The 16,629-nt window shown below is 35.1% G+C and overlaps 2 protein-coding genes across 2 annotated transcripts; both read right to left on the reverse strand.

Moving 5' to 3' along the window:
- Positions 1–2,639: 2,639 nt before the first annotated feature.
- On the reverse strand, positions 2,640–4,483 carry LOC117906269 (protein FD-like). Its single transcript, XM_034819246.1, has 3 exons — positions 3,649–4,483; positions 3,422–3,499; positions 2,640–3,282 (listed from the first exon to the last, which is right to left on the reverse strand). The coding sequence occupies exons 1-3, from the start codon at positions 4,417–4,419 to the stop codon at positions 3,211–3,213; spliced, it is 921 nt and encodes a 306-aa protein (XP_034675137.1). The 5' UTR covers positions 4,420–4,483; the 3' UTR covers positions 2,640–3,210.
- A 2,668-nt stretch (positions 4,484–7,151) lies between these two features.
- LOC117906902 (la-related protein 1C-like) lies at positions 7,152–14,474 on the reverse strand. Its single transcript, XM_034820177.1, has 6 exons — positions 13,678–14,474; positions 12,798–13,386; positions 12,567–12,723; positions 12,373–12,463; positions 8,361–8,432; positions 7,152–8,195 (listed from the first exon to the last, which is right to left on the reverse strand). Exons 1-6 carry the CDS (start codon positions 14,170–14,172, stop codon positions 7,890–7,892), a joined length of 1,710 nt encoding a protein of 569 aa, XP_034676068.1. The 5' UTR covers positions 14,173–14,474; the 3' UTR covers positions 7,152–7,889.
- Between the last annotated feature and the right edge of the window lie 2,155 nt (positions 14,475–16,629).

The raw sequence follows: 16,629 nt of genomic DNA on the forward strand, positions 1-16,629 counted from the left end.
ATTCATATCTCATGGTTGGGTAAAATAAGGTTTTTTATTTTTCTTAAGAGAAGAAAAATTTAGACATGGAAGACTAAAACCTTATTTAACTACATCACTATAGATTTAGGTATGGTTTCGATTTATTTTTCTTAATGATTTAACATGATCTTGATTTTGGATCATAACATGATCTTATTGTTTTTAAGCTATTAATATAAGATCTTGAATGGGTTATAACATAAGATATGATATTTGGGGCATTCCTACAAGTAGTTCGGGTAATTCTTATAGAGTTACCATGCTTGGTAAAGTGTCATTGTATTGAAAGAGACTTATTGTCCTTTTAGTCGCTTGTATTTCGATACGTCGCGTTTAAATTATTTATATTTTGACATTTTATGCTTGACAATGAAAAGCAAGAAAGTGGTACAATCGATTCACCACTAAAAGGACAAGTAAGATGGTGATGCACCTAATTGCTTGGTAGAGAATAAATAAGAATAATCATGCTACACGGGTTTTCTTATTGTTATTTTTCACTTTGCAAGGATAAGATGTGACATTATCACTTAACTTAAAACTCATCATAAAAAGTGGCGTTATCGTGTGAGTTAGAAGATTCTTAGAATTGTGCAAAACATTAAACTAATATTTCAATTTTTGCCTTTTGTAAACTCAATTTTACCAAAAATAAAAAAAATAAATATCCAAATATATTTTCAAACTCGACTTCCACTTTCTTTATTAGGTGACTAAATTTGTTTTCCCAAATTGTGACTACCTTAGATGTTATTTTATTTGAAAAGCTTAGAATTGCAAAGATTCTAGGTGGCTTTGGCTTGCATATAAAGTAAAACCAAGTCATTGAACTTATCTACAATGTCCCTTTGACCATTTGTCCATTCATTCCTCCATTCCTAAAAGCATTTGAAAAAAAGAAAAAAGAAAAGTGAAAATCTGAAATAAAACCGCGACGTTAGGACGAGTGTTTGGATGGTGGGGATAGGTCAAAGTTCAAGTGGTGAGTGGAACCCAAGTTTAAATGAGAAAGCTCCAAATTATCATGTCTCCCACCCAATCCATATGACCATATTCAAGCGGTGTAAACAAAAAGTTTGGTATTTTTAAAACTTTTTTCATTGCTAAAAGAAATATTTTTAAGAATGTTTTTTTAATATTTTTTAAAATAAGATTCTACTCAAGAGTTTGAGATACTTTTAACTTTTTATTTTATCTTTTCATATATTTCTTAAAAATAGTTTTTTATTTTATTTTTTAGAATATTTTATATAAATGAAAATAATTAAAATATATTATAAAAAAAACACCTATTTTCATTAAAAAAAATTCATTTGACGTCCGTACATGGACTATAATTATATTTATACGAAATCATGGGCTGGTTTCACCACATAATCCCATGTTTAACATCAAGACACTGCTGGGCAAAGCTGTTACTGCTAAGGTGGCCTTATATATGGTCAAAATATCTAAAATAATTCTAAATTGTGGTTATTTTCTTAAGGATCTTACGGTAACACCAAAATAAGTTTAGATTATTATAATAAAAAGAATAATATTTCCGGTTCTATTATATTATTAATAAAGAATATTTGAAAGTTTTTAGGATTTTGATATTTACCATTATCATCATATTATTTAACTAAAAAAAAGTATTTATAATATAAAATCAATCAATTGTAGGTCAAATTTTTTTTAAAATGTTATAAAGTTTGGTTTTAGGAATTGACGACATCTAACCTTCTTTCCGTTATTCTAGAGTTGGTCACTTTAAATACTCGTCTTGAAGAAGATGGGACTGAGAGCAATAAGGATGAAAGGTTCTTGCAATGGAAACTTTGTACCAAGGGTAGAGGTGAAGGAAGCTTCTTCTTCTCGGTCTTCTGCAGTGAAAGAAAACTCAACAAATTCAATTGTTTCAGCTCGAGCTAGATAATTAGCTTGTATTAGCAGAGCTTTAGGGTTTATTTTTATTATAACTTATTTTTCAATCAAATTTGTAAGTAATTTTAAGTGCTTGTTTGGTGAGGTAAAACATTAAGAAGAATAACCATGAGGACAGCCAAGAACGGTATGGAAGAAATAACATCATAAAGGTGTTAATTCTTATTACTTCATACTTGAGTCGTTCAAAAGCTTACGACAAGTTCCTATTTTCCTATCATCTTAGCTTTATTTGCTAATTTTGATAGGCGATATGAGCCCACTTTTACTCCAAGGCAATTATTCTTATCCGGACTTGTATCCTGAACATTGAGCTGTCTGCATATTTAAACAAGTCAAGTCCCAACAGCACCTACAACATCACAGCTCGCCCAATTCAACAACCACATCGGCTGAGTTGGAAAAAGAAGAAATGGACCCGATAAGGTGATACTATCAATGGGTACCATCAATCCATCGGCGTAGGCTAATGGAGAATTCCCTTTTTTTCTTTGATATATAGAATATTGAAGAACACTATCTTTATTGTGAATAGACCCTCCATCAGTCTCTGTCGTGGCCATTATAGTCCTAAAGTGCATATTAGCTTCTTCACATCATGTGGGCAAAGGTTATTCCATGAAACCTGGTCTGGCCAATAATGCTTGGATTCAAAGAACAAAATAAAGGACAATACCAAAACAAGCCAAAAGTAGGGCCATAAAAGAAAAATTAACTGTAGTAATGAAAAGAAGGGAACAAAAAAAGGTGAAGAGGAAGCGACTAATACAAGGGATGGGGGATGGGGGGAAGATAAGACTGGGAAAAAGAAGGCGACACCAGCAGGCAAACATGTCACATCTCAGTACTGCAATTTCTTTATCTGGGCAAGCAAGAACAGTAGTACATTTATTTTCACCCCCTGCCCTCCTACCCATCGGGAGAGGGGGAAAAAAAAAAAAAGCAGCAGAACATGGCCCAGAGACAAAAACACAAGATATGGATATTAAAAAGAACAAAATACCCACCAATGCCCCCAGCAGACCAGGATCTAAACAAGTTTTCATCTTCTCCTTCTTGGTGGTTATTTTGTTTCATTTTTCCTCTTCCGTTCCTTTTCACAGATACCCTTGATAGAGATGTGTCTAGTAAGAGGCTAAAGCCCATGGTAAACGGTAAACCGATTCTTCATGATGTCTTTCTTTCCCGGGGAAATTTGGTGAGGTAGTAGTCAAAACGGGAGCAAAAATAAGGACCAAAATTAAAGGGATGCATTCTTACTTCTCAAAATGGGGCAGTTGAGGTTCTGTAGAGTGTGTGCTTTTTTGGAAGCTGAGCAGAAGCTTCTGGGCAGAACTGCGGAAACAGATACACAAAGATAGTGTATATGTAATAGATTCTATGTTGGGCATCAACACACAAACTTTTTTAATCCTAAATGAGGAAACTAATGGAGTATAAATAGCCTATTCTTTCTAACCATCACTTTATTCACCTTTTGTTGCAGTCTTTTCAGCCTTGCATTCTCCTCTATCAAGTGGGCAACTTCCAGCTCCAACTCGTTTGTGTAAGCCTACGGAAGGAAACATTTAAAAGGGTAAAACAAAAAATAAAGAAAGAAAAAAAGACCCAGTATTCACATCATTCATGGATCGAGGAGTGAGGACTGTAGCTAGTTTCATATGGGCTTGGGGTGGGTGGGGGTGGGAGAGGGAGAGAGACCTGTTTTCTAGCCCTGGAGCGTGCAGCTGACTCTCTGTTCTTGATGAGGCGTTTATGTCGCCGATCGCCAGAATTATCGTCACTTCCTCGGGGCCTTTTCTTGCGGAATGAAGGGTATTCGGGAGAAGCAGCAGCCAAAACATTGAAGGGAGGGTACAGATAGGGCGTAGCAGCAGTGGCGTTATTGTGCAAATGAGAGTGCGGCTTCATGGGATCAGTGTCGTCAATGCAATGAAAATCAGGGAGTGAATTCAAGCTCAAGAGGGTGGGCGGAGGAGGAAGGGGAGAAGCGAAGGGAGTGGCAGCTCCGGCGGAGGAGGGATCAGCAGTAGAGGTGCCTGTTCTAAGTGGGCCCATATTGGAAGGTCGAGCCAAGAAGTCCTGAAGGAGGGTGCTACGAAATGCATGGTGGGTGTTGGTGGTAGCATTGTTGATGGTGCTGATGGAGTGGTGATGAAGAGAAGAGAGGCTCAAATCTTTCCAGACTTCGTCCATGGTTTTTTTGGGTGAAGAGTCGGGGATGGGAGATGAGGGTGAGAAAGGAGGATGAGATGAACATGTGGAGGACTTTGAGGGTGAGCAAGACACCCTCTTGCTGCTGCCGTTTTCGTCGTCGTCAACTAACGATGACCACATGGTGAACATTGAGAGAGAGAGAGAGAGAAAGGGAGGGGAGGGTGAATGAACATACGAGGGAAGAGAAGAGAAAAACTGGGATGGAGAGAAAAGTCTGGGTGCCCTCTGGTTTTGTACTGTGCATAAGTTTACCATCTCTTGTCTTTAACCAGATACAAAGAAGAAAAATGAGCACCAAGGGAGGAAAAAAAAAAAAAACGGAAGAGGAAATCACTCTACCTAATCAGCCCAGCAGGAAAAAGAGAGAAAAGTGAAGTACCTCTACCTTATACCATTATTCCACGCCTATGGTATAAGGTACGTGGGCAATGGGCATTGGGCACCACATACTTTAAGTAATTTGCCTCTTGCTTTATTCGGATGGTCGGAAGTTTTGTGTACGCCCTGTTATTAATTGCTTCTTGCATATTCGAATGATTGGAGGTCTTGTAAATCACAGCTAACCTTTTTCCAATTTTTCCACTTGGCGTTTTACATATTCTTCATTGATCTTTTCTGTATCAATTCTCAGAACCTCTCCTACCACCATCAGCTCTCCAAAAGCCTTGGTTTTAAGTATTAGATGAAAAGATTTGTACATTTTTTTTAATAGAAAAAGGTATAAGGCCTCTAACAAAGATGGATGATAGGGAAAAATTGGTCAAATGAAAGGAGATTATAACAACATGCGCCTATCTGAGATCACAAAGGGCAGGAATAAAATTATAGCCAAATTGCAGTACCCCACCATGAAGATTCTTTGGACAGAGTTCCAAATCTCAAGTCTTGCAATTGATCATTGCCTTTTATGAACTTTCAAGACAAAAGGATATTACCAGGACAAGGAATCTTAGCTAAAAACAATCTCTCTCTTCGTAAAAAATAGGAGAGAATAAAAGTTACTTGTGCAGCCACCCATTGTCAACACTAAGAAGAGAATGTAATCTGATGAAGATACTATGAATTTTAAGACTCCTACTACCACAAGTACATTACTACCGGAAGTACATTATCCCTTAGGGATGACAATTAGGCGGGTTTTGTGAGTATCCATCTCATCCAGATGGGACGGGTTTTAAACAAATTTAAGATTTTTAAAATAATTTGAAACAGGTTTGAATTGTCTCATACCACCTTATTAAATATAAAATTAATTTAATTTAATTTTTATTTTATTATTTTTAATATATAGATAATAATAAAATATTTTTTTAATAAAATAAGTTATAAAAAATTATAATAATTTAATTATTTATAAAATATATTTATTTTAATATAATTAAAAAAATAAAATAATTTTTTTAAAAAAATTTTAGAAAAAAGTTAAATGTCCATACCCGCCTTGCCCTATTTCATTTTTTAAATGTAACGAGGATAGAAATTATTTTAAGTAAATGGATGAGGAGTAGGACGAAGGCGACATGTCAAAAAGAAAAAAAAAAAAAAAAGGAAAGCGAGAGAACAAGAAAAAGGGTGTGTATTTTTCGTACAAAAGCACAGAGTGGACACTATAAGCCACGTTTTCCTGGTTCAAAGTTCAAAACAAGGAGATCTGAACTCTGGGGGACCGTTGATGATGAGATCGACTCTAGGTCACAACTCACAACCACCACTAGGCTCCACCGTCATCCTCTTTTAATGTCTCGGAGACAACTTTAAATGCCTCGATTGCATTACGAATTACAAATTCTATGCCCAACCCCACTTTCAGAGTCTAAGCTCAATCACTAAAACTATCAATTAAGGTAAAATTGGGAGAATAAAATTATTATTAAGGTATAGTTTTAAAAGTATGCATCTAAGAAGCATAGTCTCTTACCACTTAGATGTAAGACATAAGAAAAGGCCTGTGTTTGAGCAAAGCAAAATACGATTCCAAGATGCATATCAATTTTTTAAAATATGATCCAAAATCCAATTCAATCAATGAAAATTTCAAGATTCCAAACATTTTAAAAAGATGTTGAATAATAAGAAAGTAACAAAATCACAGATGAGATGATCTTTCTAACAAAGCAAAGCATACGTCTGGGCACCTTTAAGAAGTATTTGTAGAGGAGAGGGCTCAAAAAAGAAATGCCACGGCCTCCCACCTCCTTACCAACTACCTACCGTCCCCTCTAGTTTATTTCTCACATATGGATTGCCTAAACAAAAATAACCATCCTATAGATCAACAAATGGTGTAAGCCTGGATGTGTTTGGGTTTTATTTATAAAAGTATGTCATGCTTTAAAAAAACAAGTTCCCCAAAGGCAATTAGAATCGACCTAGTGTCTCGCCTTGTAATTGATACCGCTGTCCGCTCTCCCGTGCTCCTCTGCGCCCTCATCTCTACTAATTCTCACTCACTCGGTACCTAGTTTCTAACTAAAATCCTCAACCAGAAATCATAACTTATAAAAAAACGGTAATGACCCTCGGATTTGACAATCTTAAAGAGAGGTCCAAGATTCCTTGCTTTTCTGTCTACCATAAAAACTATAAAATATCACATAACAGAAAAGATAGAACCCAGGTATATAACATCAACAAAGGAACCAAATGCAAAAAGAAATATACTGTGATGGACCACCTACTTGGTCTCATGCCAAATGGGAATCCATGCTCCCATGCATCTTCTCAAAAATCATACACTTTCCTATATTCGCTTGGCCCCAGTCAATACCCCCGACGCCACCTTCGTTCTTTTGTTGGTTCTCCTATTTATCCAATTCACTACTCACAAAAAAAAAAAAAAAAAGATAGTAGAATTATTAAGACAAGTTTCACTAAGACCTGCATATGTAATATTTAGGCTACAACGTGCTCTAAAATAAGTCAAAAACAGTTAATATGAATAAATCTCGTTCAGTTTCTCTTCTAAATATGAAAACTGACTAATCAACTGAACCTTCAAATCCCATCACATCCCATCTTAGACAAAATAATTATCTTGAAGAACAAGTACAATCCCGGTAATAACACCCTACATTTTCATTTGGAAAAAGAATTAAATTAAATCACGAGGGAGGTAAAAAAAAGAAATAAAAGAAATAAATACACCAAAAAGAAATGAAGCTGCGGGAGTTATAAATAGTCAGAGAAAGTCGGGCTAAACCCAATTTTGCCAACCAAGCTGTCACTGTATTCAAAATTTTCTCTCCTAGTGGTGTAGTTCATAAGGACAAGTAACCAGAGAAACCAAGCTTTAAGAAAATCAACTCAATTTTGCTCAATGCAGAACCCAAATCATCGCACCAAAAATTACCGGTAAATGGTAGAAACATCATTTGTCCACACCAAAACTAAACTATACAATCAATAATCTCATATGCCCAATCAAAATCTAAACTCTTTCTGCCTCATGTTTCTTTTTTTTTTTTTCTCTGTTAAGATAATATGTATTCATTATTTTGTTTCCCGGTTCATTCAGAGAAAATTGAAGGTGTTCCCACCCCTGCACCTCCTATACCAGTAGCCAGCCCCTACATTCCCACAAACCTTCAGGAAATGGTGAATTAGCTTGTTTTTCTTTTCTTTTTTTCAGTTTTTTTTTTCTTTTTTTCAGGTTTTTTTTTTTTTTTCTCATCTTTTTGGGTGTGTTTTTCTTCTCTAAATAGAGATCAGATCCAGCTGCTTGAGGCCTAAATAGAAGATTGATCCGCTCCAGCTTGAGGTGGCGTCTTAGTCTGTACCCTTCCATTGCACAGTGATTCACCAGTAAACTCCTCCGATGAAGCCCTACCCAAAACAGTCTCAGTGTGAGCTTCTGTTTTACCCTTCAAACTGTTTTGGTTAGCACTCCCTTCCTCCACTGTGACCTTTTGAAAAGAAGATACCAATGTACCATAGCTCAATCCACCAGGGGATTGTAAGCCCAGGTCAGCATGAAACCTGGCAGAACTAGGTAACCATTTCATCCATTCATTACGCCTCCTCACTTTGTCACCCTGCAAATGAGCAAACCACTTTGTTGCAAGTTTTTCCAAACAGGTATGAGTTAACTGTAACATATATCACACATATTGTTGTAAAGATTTAAGGATCATTTGTTAAAAACTGTCAATTAAATCAGTAATGCATATGGTGGATAATTTTCAATCTTAAACTGTTACCTGCACTTCCACAGAAGTTGAAGTTCTCAAGGAATCCAATATCAATGGTATACTATTTGTTAAACTCTGTACCTGAAAAAGATAGCAACAAAGCAAGCATGCATCAACTTCTATATTGAAATAGGACAAACATTTACTAATAAAGAAAACATAGAAGTTGAATACCCAAGAAAAATCCTAAACCATTCAAGCACCCTAATTTCCCATGGTTTTGGAGCCTGAAAAAGATTATAGTTTCTCAGCTAAGAACCTTAATTTCTTCCCCCAAACTGTAACTGTTAGTTTTATGCATGAGGATTTGACCAAATGATCAACAAACTTAGAAATGCATAGTTTGTTGATATTCAGAAATGGGGAAGTTAATGAACACATACATAATCCCACGTGCACAGCACTTAAGTGACTGAAAATGGACAGTGAGAAAGGTTAAATCTATTTTGTTCCTTAAGAGTTCATACAAACTATTAACTACCGGTCTCCAGCATTAAGAGTATATAGTCAAAGATTGATAGAAATAAGGGTGGCAGTAAATTTGAAGACCTATAACCCGTAAAAATCATGCAAGGATATGGTTTTACTTGTTCAGGCTCATGGTTTCCTTCTTGATATATTGCGAACTGCTTGTTAACTTTTCTCAACTTAGAAATTAGAACTTGAATTTCTGGTGTACAAGCCTCCTAATGGATGTTTTGACAGAACTATGGGGATAAATTTCATTTTTGGCCCAGCAATATATGTGTTCTTTATATCTGTATATGGAAAATATATGTACACATAATACACAAGATGTATAATAACTTGAAAACTACTCTTCTTCCCCTTGAAGTGAGGACTGTGTCAGTTGAAGAAATAAAGAAGCCATTGCAATTGCCAGAATACTAGGCATATATAATAAACAAAATGTATAATGACTTAAAAAAACTACTGTCATTAGGTATGTATTAGCAGCTTGAGAACTTGTGGTTGCACCTAAAGAACAAAGAATAGTAAGGCATATCTTAATTCCTCGGTGCACAATGCACATCAAGCATAACAAATATCCTCTGAATCAGCCTTGAAAATGTAATTTATGCCAATGCAGAGGAAACTGGAAAGTGTTTAGGGTGTTGATAGAAAGATGGATGGTGCTAGCATGAAGTCGTGCTATAGAAGGATATTTACATGGAAATCTGTATTCAAACTGCATACAGATTATAATGGGAAGCCTAAAAGTTGTAAAAATAAAGATATGACCTCTTACTTGATAAAAAGACACAAGTTGCTAAGTCATAAACTTGTCCTGTGAATATACTGTGGATAACATGCATTTACCCGCTGCTCCCAAACAACAAAATTGGAGAACTATAGACAATTCCATTTCATACATATTGTGCCAGGAGTCTCAACCTGGTGTTTTAACTCTTAGTATCAGTCATGGCCTCAATATGATGCGGTATTAGTAGTGAGTCACTATGTTTTATTGTCAGTAATGAGTCACTATGTTACCTGATGGGTTGTGATAGAACAAAATAACAAAATAATTCACAAACACAATAAAATAAAATAAATAATGTAAAATTTAATAACATAAACTGAAACACACTTTATGAGAATGTAACTGGAAACACAGGCCATATATGAAAAAAAACTAACAAACCACCTTCACCAAATTATGCATTTTTATTAATGACTTAACCAAGTAACGGGTATTGCATGATGAGAGGGTAACATGAGGGAAAAACAAAATAATTTTCAGTTCAAAGAATCCAATTATCAATTTTTGTCTCTGATTTCTTCAAATAATAAAATCTTATTACTAGATAAAAATTGACAATGATATAATAATGTAATTATTTAATAAAGCTCTGGATCACATTGGATCATCCAAGAAGTGTTAGTATTGACCATATGAAATGCAGTTGGGTGCATCTTATAACAAGTACTTCAGGCTGGATCAACTACAACTATATAAAGCAAAAGTTAGGATCAGTCAACAGAATCACACCTAAAAGTCCTATAATTGGCATATCAAATGAAGGTAATTAGAAGGAAGTGATTAAAATATTAAATAAAGAAAAAAGTTAAGTTGGCAAACTGAAGTTAGACATTAACAACTCAAATAAACATATGTAAATACATAAACTAACACTCGTATGCGGAAAATATAGATCAAAATGAGACCCTAATGCAAGAAAGATGATGATGAAATAAAGGTTATAGACACATAAACTCAACTCAACCAGCCTCATTCTGGCAATCTTTCCGCTTATCAATTAACATTCCATTCATCGTCTTAACATATAACAGTGAAATTGAGCTTTTAGATGGACTACCATGTTCAGTCTACAAAGGTAAAATCAAAAGGACTCTTAGTTAGTAAGCTCAAAATCAAATTATTTTCACCCTCATCTTGCAGTACAAAGCCATTTTTAACAATATTTAAGTCAATCAGGCTACATCCTAATCATGAATTGTATGGCTAAGGAAGCACGAGAAATATCATAGATTAAAGAGCAAATAATATATAGTGAAAGCACCTTTTAAGTGTACACACACATATATATTGAAGGTAAATATATGTAAGATACATTATAGAGTAGCATATAACTAATTTCATTGAAGAGACTAAACAGGAAAGATAGCTAAAATCAATATCATAATATTATATATGTAATTACAGCCATGTACACATGTGAAAATCACATTGCCATTTTCAAAAAAAGAAGTAAGAAACCAATGTTGCCAAAAGCAAAAGGCGATATCAAGGCGATAAGACTCCTTTTAGACTAAGGCGAAAAACAAGGCGATAACCTAACTATAGTAAGGGAATAAAAAATATACATATATTTACCTATTCGATATTCAACCAATGTAAGTGTTGTCTTCAACAATCAACACTATTAATTTTTCATCGCTCACGATATCTTATAAAATTAACAAAATAATAATAATTATTGAAAGTGTTAAATATTATACCCCATATTATAAAAAACATCATTGTTTAAAGATATTCATCCTATCTAAATGTATATTCTAATTTTTTAAACATCTAAAAAATAAAATAAGAAGTTAAACATTCTAAACAAGCTTTAGGCATCATCATCATAGTCATTATTGAAATTAAAATTGTCATTACTTCTATCAAGACTAGATTGATAACCCTCCATTTTATTATCTCTATGATTGATAATATAATATTTTATCTTGTACTTTGTTTAATCCAATGTTAGATTGTATGAAATTATAATCTAAGTATGTATAATCTTAATTCATGGTCAAAGGCGCCTCTATGCCTTGTGCCTTATCCCTAGGCGTTGCTTCTTTGAAGTTGCCTTGCCCAGGTCTTCAAAAGACGACTTTTATCTACCCTGCCTGGCCTGAAGGCCTAAATGACCTAGGCGATCACCTTTGATAACACTGTAAGAAACAAAAAGACATTAACTAAAAGAGATAAATATAGGCATCCATCAAAATACATGTATTAACTCTAAAATTTTAATGATGTCGACTTTACAAAAAATGATTTCTAATGAATAGATTGATCATAAATATCATACAGCCCAAGCAGAACAAGTCTTCAGATACTTTCAAACTAGTACCTTATATGTCCATTTCACATTTATGTGAACCAAACAGAAAGGGGAAAAAAAAAAGGAGATGGATCCCCAAGTTTCACAAAAAGAAATTTCAGCTTTTGAAAGAGGGAAATTGTCATAGAAAATTCAGTCTCATAAAAGAAAGAAAGACTAAGCAACACTTACAAGTTGTCCTATCTTGAAATAACAAAAAAGAAATTTATTTTTTCTCTTTTCAAGATATTGCAAATTTTTAATTGATACAATCGATTTGCAATGCATACAACATATAATATGATTTTGACAACAATAAAAAGATAATCTTATATAAATTTATACAAATTAAATTTAAAACAAGGAACACAGATCCTGATCATGATAATGAGGATAGAGAAAACTAAACAAATCCATAATTATCAACATAGAGAAAACTAAAAAAGCAACCACGAATAACTTACTCGAGGAAAGCCTGCTATCAAAGTAATGGGAACCCAGCCCTGATCATCCATATATGACCTTAAATAATCGTCTTTTATCAAATTAACATCACTACAATAAACAAACAACAAGAGCATGAACGATTGATTTCAAATAGATTAGAGAGGATCGAAAAAGATAAGTAATTATTAACAAGCCAACAATATCAAAATACCTGAAATAATATTCTATCTGATTAACTAACAAAGTAGGGAGAGGAGGGTCCGGAACAGGGATAAACATTGGAGGAGGTGGCGCATGTGCAACAAATGGCACACTCCTGAAGGGCTCTGAAGGCAGTGCTGGGAAATAATACATTTGAGATGGCATATCTGAAAGGGGCAGAGTCATTAGTTCCAAATCAACATAGTAAGAATATCTATGTCCATTGAAAAGGTAACCTCACCCGGATAACCGGCAGGATTCATGAAGGGTCGGATAGGCTGTGGTGTCATGAATCGGGGAGAACTGGATTGTGGTGGAGCTCTTATAAAGCCTCTGGGAGGAGCTCTTTGAGGCTGCATGTGAATATCTCTGACATTAGAACTTCGAGAATTCCATTCATAATTCCCACGATCATGATCACGTCGACCCCCATAGTTGTTGTGGTGTGGGCCATCTCCTCGGGGATGGGGTCCAAAGTTTCCTCGGCGAGAATTTCTTGGCAAAGGATGATCACTTAGTCCACGTGGTTGTGGCACAAATCCTCCAATTGGTCTGGTTTCCCAAGTATTGTTCCTGTAAGGAGGCTCTCTTGTGGAAGAATCCAGCACTGGTGGCGCCATTTTTGCATACTTACTTTGAGGCATTTCAAATAGAGGATAAGGTGGCGGTGGTGGAGGCGGCTGTGAAGGCAGGTGACCATGGACAGTCTGTGAAGACCCACCACCGCTCTTAATCGATCTTTGCCGAAATGGGGATGCATGGTTTTGTGAAGAATTAGGGTTTGTATTAGCAGGAACTTGTTTCTGAGGCGAATGTGGAATTACAGGTCCCTATCAAACAGACATGTGAATAATATCATGCATGCAGATATAAATAATAATTAGAATCGGAAAAATAAATAAAAAAACAGAGTATTTTGGTCCTTAAGAAGTTGCTGGAAAGAGAAGACCAAACTTCCAGCAGGCTTACAGCTGTTTTGGCTGAATTAGGGTGATTTTTCAACATTTGAAACCAAACAACATCTAAAAGGAACACATAAAGCAATGATATCCTTTCCTTTACCCTCAATTTCCTCAGCAGCCAAACAGAATCAAAATCTTAGGGGGGATTTAGAACCAAACCTGAATACTGGCCGCCGATCCATCAACAACAGGCTTCGGAGAATCAGAAGAAGACCTTGGTGAAGCCCTAGTAGACTCAGAAAGAGCAGGCCAAGACACCGCGCCCATTACGGGACCAACCTCAACGACGTCGTTCGAGGGTTTGTTCCAAGCCGGCTTCTTTTGACGACCCGCATTGCTGCCACAACCATCGCTATTCTCCAGCAAAGCCTCCCCAACCCCAGAATTATCCGGTGCCGGTGACCGTGACGGCGACGGTGACGGCGACGGCGACAAAGGCTTGGTCGGGGAGCATTCAGAAAAAGAGATTTGTTCCGGGCAAGAAGTCACCGGAGACGATGATGTCGGTGAATGAGGAACAGACGACATCGATTCCGTCTCTCCCCGCACTATCTGAGCCCAAGGAGAAGATAAATTCCTCCTGCGCAGCGGGCTATGGACACCGTCAGCGGAAAATCCCGAACCACGGGGCGAAGAATCAGTCGTCGTCGCCATTCAAAAACAAATAAGAGTTCTAAGGATTAAAAAGAGAAGAACAACACAAAAAAAAATAAAAATTGCAGAGAGATTGATCAATACTCGGAAAAACAAAAAATGTTAACAAATAAATTAATCAAATAATTAAAGAAAAGACGAAAAGAATTTGATCGGACGTGAGAGAGAGTAAATTAGGGTTCTGTTTCAGTAATGCATCACTATGAAACCCTAACGAACCGATCCGTAACCACCGATCTCCCTCACTCTCTCTCGCTCTCTCTTTCTTCCTTGTGTGAAAGAATGAGCCCCAAGCCGCTTTGAGTTTTTTTTATTTTTTAATTTCCCCATCAACCTTTATTTCCCTTTTATATGCCCTTGGTTTCCCAAATTACGACACTGCCCTCGCAGCCTCCCTCGGTCCCGAGCACTCTTTGAGCGTGGAAAGGTCAATTCAGGAATGGTCAGAATTCTTCAACGATGATAATGCATAAATTAACGACGTGGTTTGATTTCACAGCAGCACAAGCTCTCAATTCTTTGTTTATGTCGTATAGGAATGGTTTCTTTTTCTTTTTTACCTTTTCTATTTATTTTTTCTATATAAAAAATATGAATATTGACCACTGTTCCACAAAAATGTTCAAACTCTGACCATAAGAGATTCTCAATCGGGCAGGTGGGTTGGTAGGCATCCTTCGAATTAGATCTACCAAATCAACAAATTTGGGTCCAATTTGGAGCATTTCCCCCCTTTCCTTTTTAAATATCAATTTATTTATTTTTTTTCACTTCCAATTAACTCTCTTTGTTTTTGTTTATATATATATAAATACTAAAACTATTTACCAATAATCTTTTTCTCTCTTTCCAATTTTTTTTTTACGTGTTTTACTTCCCCGTCATGTCACTCGAAATAATAGGAACATAAACTAGCATATATTTTATGTGTGATGTTCGCATCAAATAATGGAGAAAATTTCTAATATTATATAAGTTTGAACTCGTTTTAGAGTTGCAACTCTAATAAAAAAGTTTGTTTAATTTTATAAAAAATGTTTATCAATTTGATAAGACACTCTGATTATATACATTATAATCAAAATTAGGAAAAGGTTGATCAAAATTTTGAAATTTTTACAAACTGTTAAGAAAAGTTTCGGAATCTTTATTAAAATATGAAGTAGAAATGTAACTGGCAGGTCCAATGTGTTGGGCTGCACTGAACCCCATGCATGGTGTCCTCATGATAGATGCGCTGCGCTGCCCAACTATCTTCGGTTACAAGCATGCTTATATGTCTTATCATACTATAATATAATTTTATAATATCTATACTATTTTGTTTTGGAAAAAATAAAATAAAATAAATTAAATTAAATATCTTAAATAATTTTTTTTGGTAAGACTCCTATGAGGGTGGGTTACGGGTGCGAGGCCGAGGGCATATTTGGAAATCTGAGATGAAAACGCAACCCATGACGCAACCGCCGGGGGAAGTCACAGCCATGGGAAAAGGAGGTGGATGGGCACGTGCTTTAATTTTATTTATTTTAAAATAAAAATATTCGTAGATTTACTTTCTTAAAATTTAGAGACGTACGACTTCTCTCCATACACAGAATTTTTACCTATGTGTGTATGACAGTAGGAATATTGACTTTTAAACTTAGTCAATTATTAGGGTGGAAGGCGGATAGAAAATTAGTTTGGTGGAAGGATGGGGAGTGGGGTGCGGTTAACAAGGCCAATTTCCCATTGCCATTCTAGAAACACATATGCCATAAAGCAAAATATCCTGAGGGGCTTTTCACATGTTCCTCGGAATCTTATTGGTAGGGACGAGGGCGTAAGACAGGGGGGTTGGATTGATTTGAAGGAAGAATTGGTTAAATTGACTTGATTTATGTTAGAATAAAGATGATAAAAATATCAAACTAATTTTTTATGGATGAAAAGATCGAATTTAGGCAAACCTCTTTAATCTCCATTTGATTGGATTTAAATGTTTGATGAAATATATTTAATTTAAGTATTATATGTGAATGATAATGAAGTGAGCTTTTTTAGTATCTGTCTCACTTTGTCATTGATAGAACGAGTTTGAAATTTATATAAATGGATTTGAGATGAATTTAAGATTTAAAAAAAAAAAAAAATTCTAACTTATCTTGAATATTGCCTTATCTCGTCCAATTATATATAAAATTAATTTTCAAAAATAATTTTATTTCCCTAATTTTGATATATATAAAAATAAATTTCAATAAAATAATTTATAAAAAAATTATAATATTTTAATTATTTATCAAATATAGTTATTTTAATGTAATTAATTTTTTTTAAAATTTTCAAAATTTTAAAAACAAGGTAGGGTCAGACGAGTATGAGAAATTTGCATACCCACCTAGTCTTGTCTTATTTAATTTTTTAAATGGGATGAAAATGAAAATTATTTTAAATAGACAAGATAGGATT

The sequence above is a fragment of the Vitis riparia genome, chromosome 18 (assembly GCF_004353265.1).
Source record: "Vitis riparia cultivar Riparia Gloire de Montpellier isolate 1030 chromosome 18, EGFV_Vit.rip_1.0, whole genome shotgun sequence".
NCBI classification, from domain to species: domain Eukaryota; kingdom Viridiplantae; phylum Streptophyta; class Magnoliopsida; order Vitales; family Vitaceae; genus Vitis; species Vitis riparia.

Bases quoted from the DNA above. Each gene is read 5' to 3' on its own strand.
- LOC117906902 (XM_034820177.1), bottom strand. From the start codon at position 14,172: ATGGCGACGACGACTGATTCTTCGCCCCGTGGTTCGGGATTTTCCGCT. The intron at 13,387-13,677 runs GTTTGGTTCTAA...TCTGTTTGATAG, and splicing joins GATCGGCGGCCAGTATTCAG to GGACCTGTAATTCCACATTC. The intron at 12,464-12,566 runs GTATTTTGATAT...TGTTTATTGTAG, and splicing joins CAGATAGAATATTATTTCAG to TGATGTTAATTTGATAAAAG.
- LOC117906269 (XM_034819246.1), bottom strand. From the start codon at position 4,419: ATGGTAAACTTATGCACAGTACAAAACCAGAGGGCACCCAGACTTTTC. The intron at 3,500-3,648 runs GTCTCTCTCCCT...TTCCTTCCGTAG, and splicing joins GCTCCAGGGCTAGAAAACAG to GCTTACACAAACGAGTTGGA. The intron at 3,283-3,421 runs GTGAATAAAGTG...CTGTTTCCGCAG, and splicing joins TGAAAAGACTGCAACAAAAG to TTCTGCCCAGAAGCTTCTGC.